The sequence below is a fragment of the Pipistrellus kuhlii genome, unplaced genomic scaffold (assembly GCF_014108245.1).
Source record: "Pipistrellus kuhlii isolate mPipKuh1 unplaced genomic scaffold, mPipKuh1.p scaffold_m20_p_2, whole genome shotgun sequence".
Lineage (NCBI taxonomy): Eukaryota > Metazoa > Chordata > Mammalia > Chiroptera > Vespertilionidae > Pipistrellus > Pipistrellus kuhlii.
The window spans coordinates 147919309-147933761 of record NW_023425515.1 but is presented as its reverse complement, the minus strand read 5'-3'; the positions used below and the strand labels follow the sequence as shown (position 1 = coordinate 147933761).

At 36.8% G+C, this 14453-nt stretch overlaps 1 protein-coding gene across 19 annotated transcripts in view; it reads left to right on the top strand.

Moving 5' to 3' along the window:
* SRSF11 (serine and arginine rich splicing factor 11) overlaps positions 1-14453 on the top strand; it is a 36992-nt gene that overhangs the window by 10177 nt on the left and 12362 nt on the right. For 2 of the 19 annotated variants that reach the window (XM_036446952.2, XM_045584471.1), the window contains exons 2-5: positions 1820-2030; positions 6584-6717; positions 10495-10604; positions 12360-12452. In XM_036446952.2, coding sequence (XP_036302845.1) covers positions 1837-2030; positions 6584-6717; positions 10495-10604; positions 12360-12452 — 531 coding nt within the window. In that variant the 5' untranslated portion in view covers positions 1820-1836. Of the gene's footprint in view, positions 1-1588; positions 2031-6583; positions 6718-7366; positions 10605-12359; positions 12453-14453 lie in introns of those variants that run through there. The other 17 variants (XM_036446953.2, XM_045584470.1, XM_036446960.2 and 14 more) reach the window with 14 other exon arrangements.

Sequence of the window (14453 nt, the reverse complement as noted above, 5' to 3'; positions counted from 1 at the left end):
AACGGCAAACAGTTTTGACGAGAGAGGAGCGAACTGCAAATTGTGACTCTTTGATTACGGTTGTTGTCGGTCAACTCATGAGGAACCCACTTTCCAAACTTTTGGACTTTGCCAAGTGCACGCAATTGATTGGAAATTGTTTTTTGTGAACAATTTAAAGTTGTCGCAAGCTCTTGTTGGGTAATTTGAGGATTTTGCACCAAAAGAGCTTGAAGAGCTTCTTGATCAAAATTGGACACACGGCCTCGACCACTCTTGTCATCTAATGGAAAATTTCCCTCGGGAAATTTCTCAAACCAATCCTGGCATTTTCTGGCACTAACTGCATCTTGACCAAGAGCACTACAGATGTTTTTTGCAGCCTCACTTGCTTTTCTTCCTAATTGGAACCCGTAAAGCATGCAGTGCCGAATATGCTCTTCATCCGCCATCTTCTTAGCCCTAGTTTTGCAACAAAAACCAAACCAAACACAAACTTTTTCAAGCAAAACTTGTTAATTGCACTTCACACGTTCTGTAGATACCACGTGTTTGAAGGTTATGTCAATACAAGTCAATGCCAAGCAAGATTTTAAACGAATGTTAAAAACGACATTAATTATTACTAGACCCGATATATAGGATTGTCATAGAATAAATGGCTCTTTAGTAAGGCATGTGTTCAACATATGTATTAGGTATTGACTGTGTAACAGACATTGTGCTAGGTTCTAAACTGACCCAGAAAATTCACAGCTTTGCTGGGGGGCAGAGAGGTGCATGTCAATATAACAAGATACTGTAAATTGTTAAGCCGAGAAGAGGAAGGCCTAACTGCTTGCAGAAGTTGTGGCTGTGAAGGAAGAAAACCCTACGAAAGATGGCAGTTAGATAAAATGAGGGAGGTCATTAATAACTTGTATAAAGACACAGTGAAATGAAATATTTTGTCAGGTTTGGGGAACTTGTAGTCATTAAATAACACTAGATTGAAAGAAAATTAATTTAGATGTGGCTGAAAATTTATGCAAGTTTTTTAATAGTTAAAAGCTTCAGAAATTATTAAGCAAAAATATGCATGTAAATTATTTTCTCTAGTTTTCAGATCTTATACTTAAATATATTTAGGTACAGCACAATGTGCTCTTAAATAGTCAACCTGGTAAAATAAAATTAGCTTATAAAGCACTAATAAGTATAGCATTAAAATACATATTTTTGAAGGTTTACTGGCCAAGCAAATTCTAACAATTTAATGTTACCAAGATGCAAAAAAATTTATATTGGTGGAAAGGAAAACCTTGGTAGGTAGGGTGGAAATTTCATTAGTTAACTCCACAGATCTGTAGTTGAAATATCTGTATCTAGAAATACCGTGGGCATTTTTAACAAGAATAGTTACTAAAGTGTGCATGTTTATTTTGCAGGGGAGTGAATATTGCCTTTAAAAAATTACAGTTTTCTTTTTAAAAAAGGAGTGGGGAGCGGGACGAAAAGAGATGACGTCTTTCACTAGACCGCGGAGCCTCTCGCGACCTCCTGGCCGCGAGCGAGGCTTGCTGCGCCTGCGCGGGGCGGAGCCGACGGTGCCGCCCGCGTGCCGCCAGGCATTGTGGGAAGTGGGGCCCTCGACTGAGGGGGTTGGAGGCGAGGCCGTTTGTTTTCTCGTGGGCTCCGACTCGCGCGCTCCCCCCTCCCCCCGGCGAGCGGCGGGGCGGAGAAACGGCGGCGGAGGCGGCAGCTGCGGCTGTAACAGAGGACACGCTCCCGTCTCCTCTCCGGCGAACGGTTCCTCTCTCCCCTCCCTCTCACTGTTTGTTGTGTGTTTGATGTGTTAAAGCAGGAGCGAGCAGCGCCATGAGCAACACTACCGTCGTCCCCAGCACTGCGGGCCCGGGCCCCAGCGGCGGGCCGGGCGGCGGCGGCGGCGGCGGCGGCGGCACCGAGGTAATCCAGGTGACTAATGTCTCCCCGAGCGCCAGCTCTGAGCAGATGCGGACCCTCTTCGGTTTCCTAGGCAAGATCGACGAACTGCGCCTCTTCCCGCCGGAGTGAGTATCGTCCACCATCACCGCTTTTGCTAACTCCTCCCCGCCGGGGCCTAACCACACCATTTCCTAGGCCCTCGTCGGTGCTTCCGTGGGCCGGCAGCTTTAGCTGAGCTGGCTTTGCGTTTACTTCCAAAAAATCTGCACATCGGGCCTCCTACAGAGGCAGGGCCATGGTTTGGGGGGTTAGGAGGGGTCACTGGCTCTTAATCTCAAACCCCCGCCCCCTTAAATTGTGCCAATAGCGTTGTTTTTGAGCAACTAAAGGATAACTGCATTTTATGTGTTTTGATTAATTTTTTAAGTTGTTTGAGTTCTTTGGAAAGTAACAGAGTTGCCCATTAGTATATAAATTTATTATTGAACTTTGTAGGTGATCGTTAATTTACTTCTAGGAATTGCTGTTCGGATTCTGGCCCACTGAATACATACAGAGTTAATCTATTAATACTCTGTACTTACTTTTAATGACAAAAAAAATGGGTTATAGCTGAAAGCTAGAGTTTTCCTTTATTTAAATAATATATATAGTTATGTTTTACAGTTCTAAATTTTTAATTTAGAGTGTGTGGGGTTTTTTTTATCCTGTTGTCTCACTTTTTTTTTATTGCGAAAGTATTAGATGAGTGAATTGTAAAGAAGCTGTGACGCTAGATAAGATGTAATAATTATTAGAACAAACATTTGGAATAAAAAAATGTGCACTCTTTGGGAAGGGTGAAAATTCAAGTGTTATTTTGAGTATATTCTCCCATCCCACTTAGTTTTATGATTTCACTTGAGTTCTAAACAGGAAATAGGAATCTGCTGTTTTGTTGGATGTGATAAATCATTACTCTGTGTACTCTGTACACCAAAATAATACAAGTTGACCATACTGTTGTATTTCTTAGGTGTTATCGTATTACATCACTTTCTATTTAAAATATTTTCAGGACCTTAGTGTTTTCAAATTGTTGTATTTTAATATTTAGGGGAATATACGTAGAGAGATTTTAGAATTATTTGCATGAAGTGTACAGTTCCAGGAACAGGTTATTTGTAGTAACCTTGAATAGAAACTCAATTTGCTTTGATAATGAAGGACAAATAGCTCTCAAAATTTGAACATACAGAAATAGAAGTTTTCCTGTTACTCAGTTTTTCTCACAACATATTCCTCCTTAAGTTGTTAGTAAACTTAATAAACAGTAAATGGGCAGAAAATGAGTGACACATTTGATTATGTTCAAAGTATTTGAGATACTGGATTTATTTACAAAATAATTCTTTCTAGTCCCACACGTTATTAAGAATTTTCTTATAGTTGCTGACCTTGGTTTTATTTATTTTGAAGATGCTCTTTTTATGATTCGTTTATTAAAAAGATGACAAAGAGAGGTGTAAGTAGCTTTCTGGTTTATCTTACCCATTCCATGGTCAGTATCTTAGAGGGAGTCTTGGCTTTTTGCTTTATAATCCAAGGAGTAGTTTCATCATGTAACCAGGATAGCAATTAATATGATTTGGGGTACTGTACATTAAGAGGGCATTCCCTGTATTGGAAGAAGGAGTTGTAAATTGACACATTTCTGCTCTTTGACTCCTTCATAATGTGCCCCCACATGCAGACTGTTTTCTGAAAATGTACAGTTACAATGTAGTAAATGCTGTATTATCTTAGTGGCTTCCCTAAATTGAATAGTACTTATGTAATTATCTACTTTTGTTGCTAATCTCACATTCCAATAGCTCATCTGACATGCACAATTTGAAAATATTTTGTAGACAATTTCTTTAAGCTTGCTACAGTGACGATGTGCTATAGAGTTTTGGTAGTAGTCCAAAAGGGTTCATATATCAAAACTTTGCTCTTAGAATCTACTTAATTGGCTCATATTACATAAAATTATTACTGTTATAAACATATTTGCACGTGGTGTGTGTTTGTTTGTTTGTTTGTTTTTGTTAGGGTGTACATCTCCTTCCCCTCCCCCCCCCTCAAAAAAAGGCAATCATATCCATCTAGAACTCTTCTCCTAGGTATGACCATGACATGTTTATTTCCTTTTGTTGCTCAGATGCCACCTAATCTGTTTCCGATCAACCTGTATAAAAATACATCACATCTGCTGCTGCTTTATTCAACTTAACTGCTTTGTTTTTCTCTGTGGCACCAATCAGCAACAGGTTAAATTTAATTCTCTCTCTTCTAGAATATGAAGCCATTGGTTGGGGTCATCAATATTTTGGAAGACTGTTCTAAACTACACACATATCTGAGCCCCTGCCTATTTGGGGGGAGGGGGGGGACCTTGGGATCTGAATCATGCCAAACATTTCAGTGGCACCTCCTCAAGAAGGATTCTCCCTTTGTTTTATTCTTGAATCCATCTATTTCCTGATTCTTTTAAGCCAAAAATTGCTGGCTTAAAATTTCACCCAGTGATAAAGTTGCCTATCTTCACAACAGATATTCTAACCCTCTCTTCACTATGATAGCTCTATAGGCATTAAAAGTATCTGTCATTGTTCTTCCCATTTATTCTCTTTAAAAAAAGAAAATGGTTACTATAATTGTAGTTCCTAAAATTCATGTTGGCAATTAAATAGTTCGTATGCTAGGTGCTTTCTAATTTTATCTTACTCTGCTGTTATAAATCTAGAGGGGAAACGTATTTAGCCATATTTCACAGATGAGTGAACTATAATTCATGTAGGTAGTTTTTTATACCCAAGCCACTCTATCAGTGACAGACCTAGTATTAAAATGTCAGTGTTGTGACTCATTTATAACTTGATCAGAATTTTTTTGGTTTAGCCTAGCAGCTTGTGAGTGGAATCACTCTTTTACACATAGTAGGTATTCTTCATATGTTTGGTTTTAGTGGGATTTCAAAATGGGAAATAAAACTGGAATGTTGATAGGGCAGTGATCCCAGCAAAGCATATATATGTCAAAAGTATGCAGTAACTAAAGGTTACTGTAACACTGCAGTTAACAATTTCATTATATAAGTATTTCAATAACCAAAAATAGATACTTTAATCTATTAAAGTATAAGTAACTTATATGCTACTTTACTTTTAAAAAAATTAAGGTAAACTAAGTTCTCTAACCTAGAGCATTTAATGGGCTCTTTAATGGTTAAAAATACGGATATCAGAAAAGAAATACAAATTGCTATATATAGCTTTAGTACTAAAACTGCTGGAATTGTATTCTTTCCACTATTCTGTATGTAACATTATTAAATTTTTCACCAGTGGTCCTTCACATTAAAAAAACTGTCTGTCTACATTAAAAAACATTGTAGCCTTTCAAAAACATTTTGCAGTAAGCTTCTATGACAAGGTGGCTTAAATTCTATGTGAGTGGACATATTGTCAACTTTGCTTCGAACTTGGATTAGAATCTATGCTTAGTATCTAAGGGCAATGCCTTTTATAAACTTGCAAATTCTAACAGGTTTGAATTCTCACGTTATACAGCTTTATGTTAGTCTTTGTTTTAAGTAATGAGTTTTTATTTTCGCGTTAGTGCACAAATTGGGGGAGTCAGCAAATACTTATCCATGCAATACCTCTCTTAACCAGACCTGATGTAAATGTTTTTGTATACACTTGGAAATCTAGTTTATTAAGAAGACTAACAATAAGCCTCATTCTAATAGCCTCATTCTATCGATAATATTAAAAGATACTACAGGATTTTCATTTGAGTCTTAAAATGTAATTGGCTTACTATAATAAAACAGGTTCTTTACCCTGGTGCATGTGAAAATTGTCAGAATTAAAACAAAGGAGGAAACACTTAGTACTTCATAAGAAATTTAATTGCTGTGGAGTAGAGTACTAGGGTATTTTTTTCTCCACAGAAGATTCTAATGTATGACCAGGATGATGTGATTACTGCTGCCTTAGGGCATTGGTTTTAAAATAACTTTTGGTTTGGGATTAGGGAGCAACTCCTGCCCATATTTAATCTTTCCTTTTCATAGAAAGTTTTGTGGCAGAAATTTGAACCACCCTATATTTAAAACAAAACAAAATCTGTACTCTTTAATTTATCTTACCTTATAGTCTGCCATAATTTGTACAAAGGACAGGGCATTTTATTAAGTAAGCAGGAAAAGAAAACTCGATTGTCAAATAGATACACTTTTCCACAATATTTTTTTGTTCCTGAATTGGCAAATTCTGTATATTTTTGCTCTGAAAAATTTTCTAAGCCAAGACTACTTTCTACCTTTATTTAAAAATAACTGGTAATGGTATTATTTTACTTCAAGTGTTGACATTTTTGTGATCTACTCAAATTCTGACACCTGAGTTTCAAACTGTCTTTAACTTGGTAAACTATAAAGTTAAACAGTGATTGCAGATGTGCAATTTACTCTACATGAGTTTAGTGGATAGTTCTTTATGTGTGATGTCATTTTTTTTAAACTAGCTAATATGTGCAATTACTAATATCTGCTTATTTTGCTTATGAAATGCAGGAGTGGGTTTATGAATCATACATAAATGTTTTACTAATATTCTTTTCCTCTACTTTTATGAAATTTGTTTTTCAGTGATTCACCTTTGCCGGTCTCATCCCGTGTCTGCTTTGTTAAATTCCATGATCCAGACTCGGCAGTTGTGGCTCAGCATCTGACAAACACTGTATTCGTTGACAGAGCATTGATAGTCGTACCATATGCAGAAGGTTTGTGCTTTGTTTACCTACCTATGTGGGCATCCAATGATGACCATCTACCTCAGTATAGTTTTAGAGTGAGTGTTAGTAGCATGTTAAAAACCTAAGCTATTAACAATTTGAAACCCTTGTTATACTGTGGTCCATATTTTTACTTAATATTTTAATTCTAAAAATTAGAAATCAGATCTGTTTTTATAAAATATTTAACCATTCCATTATTTTAAAACATTTTTAAGTTCTTTAAAACCATGTCCCTAATTGTAAATCCTTAAGTTCATTTACTTAGTTAATGTAACATTGAATTTTATAAAAAAGTCCTAAAGGTGAATGGTTCATTCCATGCACATTACACAGGGACCTTCAAATAAATGCATGATGTTATTTCCGTTTTGAATAAAGGACTGGGCTTTATTTTTTTAGTGCTTCCTCACTGACAATTTTACAAAAAGATCCCATATTGAATTCCAGTATACCAAGGGTTGCAATGATTTTGGTTTGTATGAATATTCAAGATTTCCTATAGCCTAGGTGCCAGATGGGCACTGGGTGTTTTGTTTTTATTGCCAGATTTTCTTGTTCATTCTTGCTATATTTTCTAGAATATCTCTAAATAATAAATTCTTCTCTCTGTTATTTGTGTGTGTGATTTTTGTAGTGGAGAAGGCAAATGCAAAACTCTTCCTGATGACTGAAAAACAGTGGGTCCTCTGCAGCTACAGGGGATTCTAGACATTAACTAAAGGCCAGCAAGCACTCAAGTCCCCCAAGTGTTTTCCTGGTGTAACCATTTGTTAACTACATTTTCTTTTTCTTTTTACATTTTAGGCGGTTAAAGTAACTTGACAGAAATAATGAGCAGGGTTTTGGGATCTTAAAAAAGCCACTGTGACAAGACAGCACTATTTTAATCCATTTTGTAAATTTTCTAAGCCATATTTTATTAGTTTGTTCCCAATGTACTGCTACTTTATTTGCTTTTTTGTTATTTATAGATTTTGATCAAAGAAATAACAAATATAAAATTACTGGATTTTAATTAAGTTAATAATTATGGGTTTTAAGTTAATTTACAACATTAAGTTATTTCTGACCAGGATTTAATGCTTTCCTCTTTCCTTAATGTACTGGTCAGTGGAAGCAGAATCTTGATATTGTTTACTTTAGATGCTATCTCAGATCTTTGAGTACCAATGTGAACATTTACACCATACCTTGTAAAAGTTGTGAAATGTCTAGTCCTTAAAACTTAAACAAATTGCCTCTGGTTTTCTAAAGAAATTAAGTTGCATTCATAGATGGGGTAAAGGCATCTATATAATAGTACATCTATCTCGATTATATTAAATTGTGTGGACCAATTTAAAGGTTTTAAAATATATATGGTGATAAACATTTGATTTAGTGTGTTTTGATTAAGCAATTCTTTATATATCGGTTTGCCTGTTGTAGGATAAGACTTGCCACCAAAAGAAAATTTACAGAATTCAAATTTAGAATAAGTAAAATATAGATGATAGTTTTTGGAACAAAGGTCAAATCATGTGAGTACTGTGCAAAACATTAGCCTTTAAATTTAAAGAATTCTTATTGGCTAAGTATTGTATCATAGTTCCCAAGCCCTGGACATAATACAGTATATCATCGTATTATTGGCTTTTATAAATACTTTTAGACTGGTAATTTTTCTGAATTTGTTTCAAAAGTGAAATATTTAGGAATTTGTTTAGAATTACCAAAATACTTTGTTCTGGAATCTATTTTTAGTGTATTTAATAATGGTATGGTATGCTGTATTACTGTTATCTCCACTAAATAACTGATGTACTCAATCCCTTTGTCACCACTCACCCTAGTTTTAGTTTTGACACTTTGGTGTTGCTTCTTGATCATGTTTTAGAACAATAGACACAAAGTATACGGTAAGGAATAGTCTTAATTGATAAAACTGAGGTAGCTGGATTTGGAAGGAACTCTTAATAGTAATGGATTTGGGGGTTATTTAGGTTCCTTGGTTAATGTTTGTTTCTTTTGTCTGTTTCTTTTTCTTTCATTTCTACACATTCATGCAGTATTTCATGGTTCTATCAAAGCAGCAGTAAAAAAAATACTCTTGACGCATGAAAATTAACTGGTGAGGGGCCTCATTGCTATTTTTAAATTGTAGTTTTATTTTTAAATAGTCTTTTTTAAATCAGAGGATCAGATGCATGACTTTTTTTTTAATGGATGCAGATCTTCTATCAGGTGTCTCAAAATAAATTCAAGAGGATTGTAGTTTGCCAGAAACGTTGCAAATGCACTAATTTGAATAAGATGTTGATACTTAATATTATCCTCTTGAGACATAATTTTGCATGCAAGATTATCCCAATAATCTTTGTAGGTTTGTTAATATTGATGCATTAATGCCCTATATCTAAATGATCTTCTCCCTCCCCCCTCCATAACTCTGGGTATCTAAATTGATGACAGCTCTGACACAAGCAAGATAACAGTGCTGTGTAGTATACATTTGTTTATATTATCGGCACTTCTCAGTATAGGTGGAAGGAACCATTACCTTTATTTAACAGTGGTTTTTCTTTTTTGTTGTTGTGTTTTACAGTTCTTTTCCCTGGTTCAGCCTGAACTATATACCAGGCCCTGCTGAAAATACCACCCAACAGTTTTCTTCTGCAGCTTATCCAGTTTCTCTTAAGTGCCCTGTACATATTGTATGTTTTATGATGAGATGCAGTTTCTTAATATGTATTACAGAAATACTACTGGTATTTGCAAATATATAATTTAATTGTATTATTGAACTCTCATTTTGGGGGCTTGGGCACATTAACAGATTAATCCATCTGTATAGGGCTTTTGCTGTTGGATAGAATTTAAATTGTATACATAAATATTTGTCTTAGGACCCTTAGATGTTATCTGAATACACAGATTAGGCTTTAAAAACAGATATACATGTTTTCGACTTTAGGAATTTGCTTAAGTTAGCTTTTGAACTCACACTGTATAGCAGCATTTTTTGGTATGGTTAGCATGGCACATGCTGGAATATAAAGCATTTTACTCTACAGGTAAGGAATGTGCCATGTTGTTTTACCCATTCTCTCTCTCTCTTTCTCTCTCTCTCTACTCCCCCACACACATCCAGTGTGTATTCAGAGACCTTCAGAAACATTTCATTTTCATGAGTCAGCAAAAGCCCTACACTTGATTCCAACAGAATATTTCCTTTACATACTTTCCTTCTCTGAATTTTTACAAAATTTGTATGGTAGGTGTAAAAGAAAATCATAGTAACTGTACCATATTATTAACCCCTAAATCAAACTTTTTTTGTCTTGTGTATCTTGATTTTTCTGTGTGCTTTATAGTGAAGCAGCCGACACGAGTCGTTGTTCATAAAACAGCTTTTGAAAGTTGAGAGCACACCCCTGGAGAACCGACTGTGCTTGCTTACGTTTGGTTCATGACTTAAAAATCGAGTACAGGTGATGAAATCTTGGCAGTGTTAACAAAAAAGTAGTGTGTATTTGTGCTATTTTTTTTACTCTAGAAACTTAACCATTTGTAGAGAAAAAAGGAAACATTTTCACACATTGAAGTTTCATTCTGACATAAAATTAATGATAAATAATAATAGAAATCAAGCTTTATATTTTAGCGAACATAAGTACTTTCAGCAAACTCAGGTGGTGTATCAGGGAGACATTTTCTGGGTGTTTTTGTGTGTTTTCTGTCTTGCAAAAGGGTGTGTTCTAATGCAAGGATGTTTCTCTGCAGGAGTTATTCCTGATGAGACTAAGGCTTTGTCTCTGTTGGCACCAGCTAATGCAGTGGCAGGTCTTCTGCCTGGTGGTGGACTCCTGCCTACTCCTAACCCACTTACCCAGGTATTAGTTTTTTAAGTATTGTAATTCTAGTTCACAGAATGATCTCATGTGTTATATTAAAGGCTATTGCAATCATAAATCCTAAAGAGAATTCTTAGAAGTTTGCATTTTAAGAATATCTGTTATATTGGTTTTGCCACTGACTCAGAATAACTCAGTAATATGAAAAAAAATTTCGTGGAGCATAAGACTTCAGTTGAACAAACTTAAAAATAATATGTTTGCTTTGACCAGGAAAGAAAATAAAGGTGAATTTCAGACTTCTTTGAGAATGTTTTTCGATCTTTTGCTCTTATCTGGGTGTTTTAATTAAATTGATGTCTTGAAATAAAAATGTATTTGTGGATACATAGTTAATATGGGGAATAAAATATTCAAGTTGGAGGAAAATTTACTTGGCAATATAAAAAGCATATCAATAGGCAAAAGGTTCTTTAAAAGTTATGTATTGAAACAGCTCTGTAACTGGTCAGTGGTTTCACATATAAAGCAAATGATAGAACCTCAACTAGAATTTTATAACAGCATTCCTTTAATTAAATCATTTTCTCTGTCTAAATAGTTTAGTAAACTGTTAAGTGAACTATATGGTATTATAGAAGGAGAATGAGATCAGGAATTCCCAGCTTTTATGAGTATGACTTTGATTGTCACATATAAAATGTGGACCTGAGAAATTTGTAGACACTTTTGATGTATAAAGTTGTATAAAAGCTGAAACAGCTTATACAATAGTATTAATACAGTTTTTTAACTTTTTAGTAAATAGTTAAATCACAGAAAGTTTGGAAATTTATATTTATTAAAAATGAATTGAAGCTAGGAGAACTTTTGTAGAGAAGTAAACTGCCTGCAAAGCTATAGGATTTTGTGTGGTTTGTGTCTTAAATTATTAATCAGAATTATATTGCGAAGGAGATGCAATCACACAATAATTTGAACGGTGAGAGTTTATTATAAGGAATTAGTAACTTGTAACTGGGCCTTACTAAGGGAACTCTAAGAACACATAAGTTGCAGATATAGGAAGCAACCATTAATTTTAGGGCTGAGGAGGAAATACAGGGATTTAGATGAGGGGCTTTGCAACCCTCTTGGTATAAGATTAAAATCTCCTTTGAAAGGGGTGGATACTAGAGAAGTTTCCCAGCATGGCACAGATCTTGTTAGGTAGCTGCCCAAGAAGATGGCGGTGAAACTTTCTGAGAGGTGAAGGCCACTGGATATTTCATATGGTGCTATAGTAACAATTCAAGAGGACATAGGAACCAGGAAGAGAAATCCATTTCACAATGTCATTCTAGTTCTTTATCTCCTGATAGATAAAGCTTTTAAGATTCCATCTGCCAATGGGGAATTGCTGCCTTAAGTATCACAAAACAGGGCAAAGAACTGGATTTGGAGCTAAGAAACAAATATTTATGATTGGCACAAGAATATTTTGACTTTTTTCCCCCCTAAATTCTGATTGTAGGGATAAATGTGCTATAATGGCAGGTAGAAAATGAGACCAGAGGTAGGCAAACTATGCCTATTTGTTTATTGTGTATGCCTGTTTTCAAGCTATAATGGTAAAGTCAAGTAGTTGTAACAGATTACATAGCCTATGGACTTAAACTTAGTTCTTTGCCCTTTAGAGGAGAAAATAAGGTGACTACCTCCCTCCTCCCCTCTCCCCCCCCCCACACACACACACACACACACTGTAAGGAACAGAAATGATACTTTAGATAAATAAAATTTGTAATTTCACAGATTGGCGCTGTTCCATTGGCTGCTTTGGGAGCTCCTACTCTTGATCCTGCCCTTGCTGCACTTGGGCTTCCTGGAGCAAACTTGAACTCTCAGGTATAATTTAATACCCTTCAAATTTGAGCTCATTCTAATAATTAAATACTTTATTTTACTTACAACTACTACTGGGCACTTAAAAAGCAGACGATAACTAATTGCTATGGTGTAGTATTTTTTTTCTCATATAGTCTTGTTAAAAGGTCACGGCATTATTAGCCTACTAACCCATTAAAGAATTTTACTTTATATGTTTTACTTTTTTTCCCCCCCTCATCCAAGATTTGTGGTGGTTGTTGACTTTTATTTTATTTTTTTAATATATTTTATTGATTTTGTACAGAGAGGAAGGGAGAGAGATAGAGAGTTAGAAACATCGATGAGAGAGAGTCATCGATCAGCTGCCTCTTGCACACCCCCTACTGGGGATATGCCCGCAACCAAGGTACATGCCCTTGACCAGATTCGAACCCGGGACCCTTCAGTCCCCAAGCCGACGCTCTATCCATTGAGCCAAACTGGTCCCGGCTGTTGTTGACTTTTAGAGAGAGAGAGAAACATCACTCAGTTGCCTCTTGTGCACACCCTAATCAGGCATCCAGTCTGCAACCGAGGTTATGTGCCCACACCAGAAATTGAACCTGCAACTTTTTTTGGTATACAGAATAATACTCCAATTAAGTCACCTGGCCAGGCAAAAGTTTTTCGTTTTATATAGTTCACTGAAGAGAGTAGTTTCACAGAAATATAACACATCCTCAATACGTTATGGTTTTTTTTGTTTGTTTTTTTCTTCTTCCTTTTGTCATTTGCTCAGTTGGAAGTTGTTTTCTCCTTGTGATTTGAAATTTTTTGGACATCCTTTGTGGAAATATTTTGATTTATTATATTGGCCAAGTACTTTGAGTTGTGTTTTACATGTTTCTTTTAAGCATTACTTTCCCTCATAAAGTCTTAAATAAGCAGAAGGTAATCCTGTATAATAAAAGTGTAGTATGCAAATTGTCCCTTCGACCTGAGTTCTTCCGAGTTCAACCAGGGAATGGGGCTGGCCAGGGGAAGAGAGGAAAGCCCTGGCTGGCAGCTGCTAGGGAACCTATTGGTGCATGAATTTTGTACACTGGGCCTCTAGTTGTTCTATAAAAACAAGAGTAACATAATCTTCCCTAGAGGCCAGGTGCACGAATTCATGCACCAATAGAGTGCCCTCGGCCTGGCCTGTGGGATTGGGCCAAAACCGGCTCTCCCAGCATCCCCCAAAGAGTCCCAGATTGTGAGAGGGCGCAGGCCAGACCCAAGGAGGATGTGGGAGGTTGGCCACCCGGCAGGGGCCGTGGGAGAGCTCCAGAGCATGTCCGGCCTGTCTCAGTCCCAATCAGCTGGACCCCCAGCAACAAGCTAACCTACAGGTGGTCAGTGCACATTATAACAAGCGGTTGAGCAGCCTTAGCATGTCATTAGCATATTAAACTTTAATTGGTTGAAGGACCAGCTGGACAACCGGATACTTAGCATATTACTCTTTTATTATGCCCTGACCTGTCCCTCCCTAGCTGGCCAATCTCTAGTGTCCATCCTTGGTTGCCATAGTGCACCAGTGGGGTTCCTTAACCTGGCTTGTGCCCTCTCGCAATCTGGGACCCCTTGGGAGAACTGGGTGATCCAGCAGTGGAATGACTGGTCGCTATGACATGCATTAACCACTAGGGGACAGATGGTTAACATAGGATCTGCCCCCTGGTGGTCAAGTGTGCTCCCACAAGGGGAGCGCCACTCAGCCAGAAGTGGCTGGCAAGTGCAGCAGCGGTGGCGAGAGCCTCTCCCACCTCCATGTCAGTCAGACATCCTCTGAGGGCTCCAGGATTATGAAAGGGTGCAGGCCAGGCTGAGGGGACACTCCCGCCCCACCCACCCAACTCCACCCCCAGTGAACAAATTCTGTGACCAGGCCTCTAGTATAGTATATTTAACTTGAATAAAGCACTCTTGAGTATCCAATCAATACTATAGTCACTAATGTCATCTGTTTTTTTGTTTCATTTTCTGCTAGAAAACCTA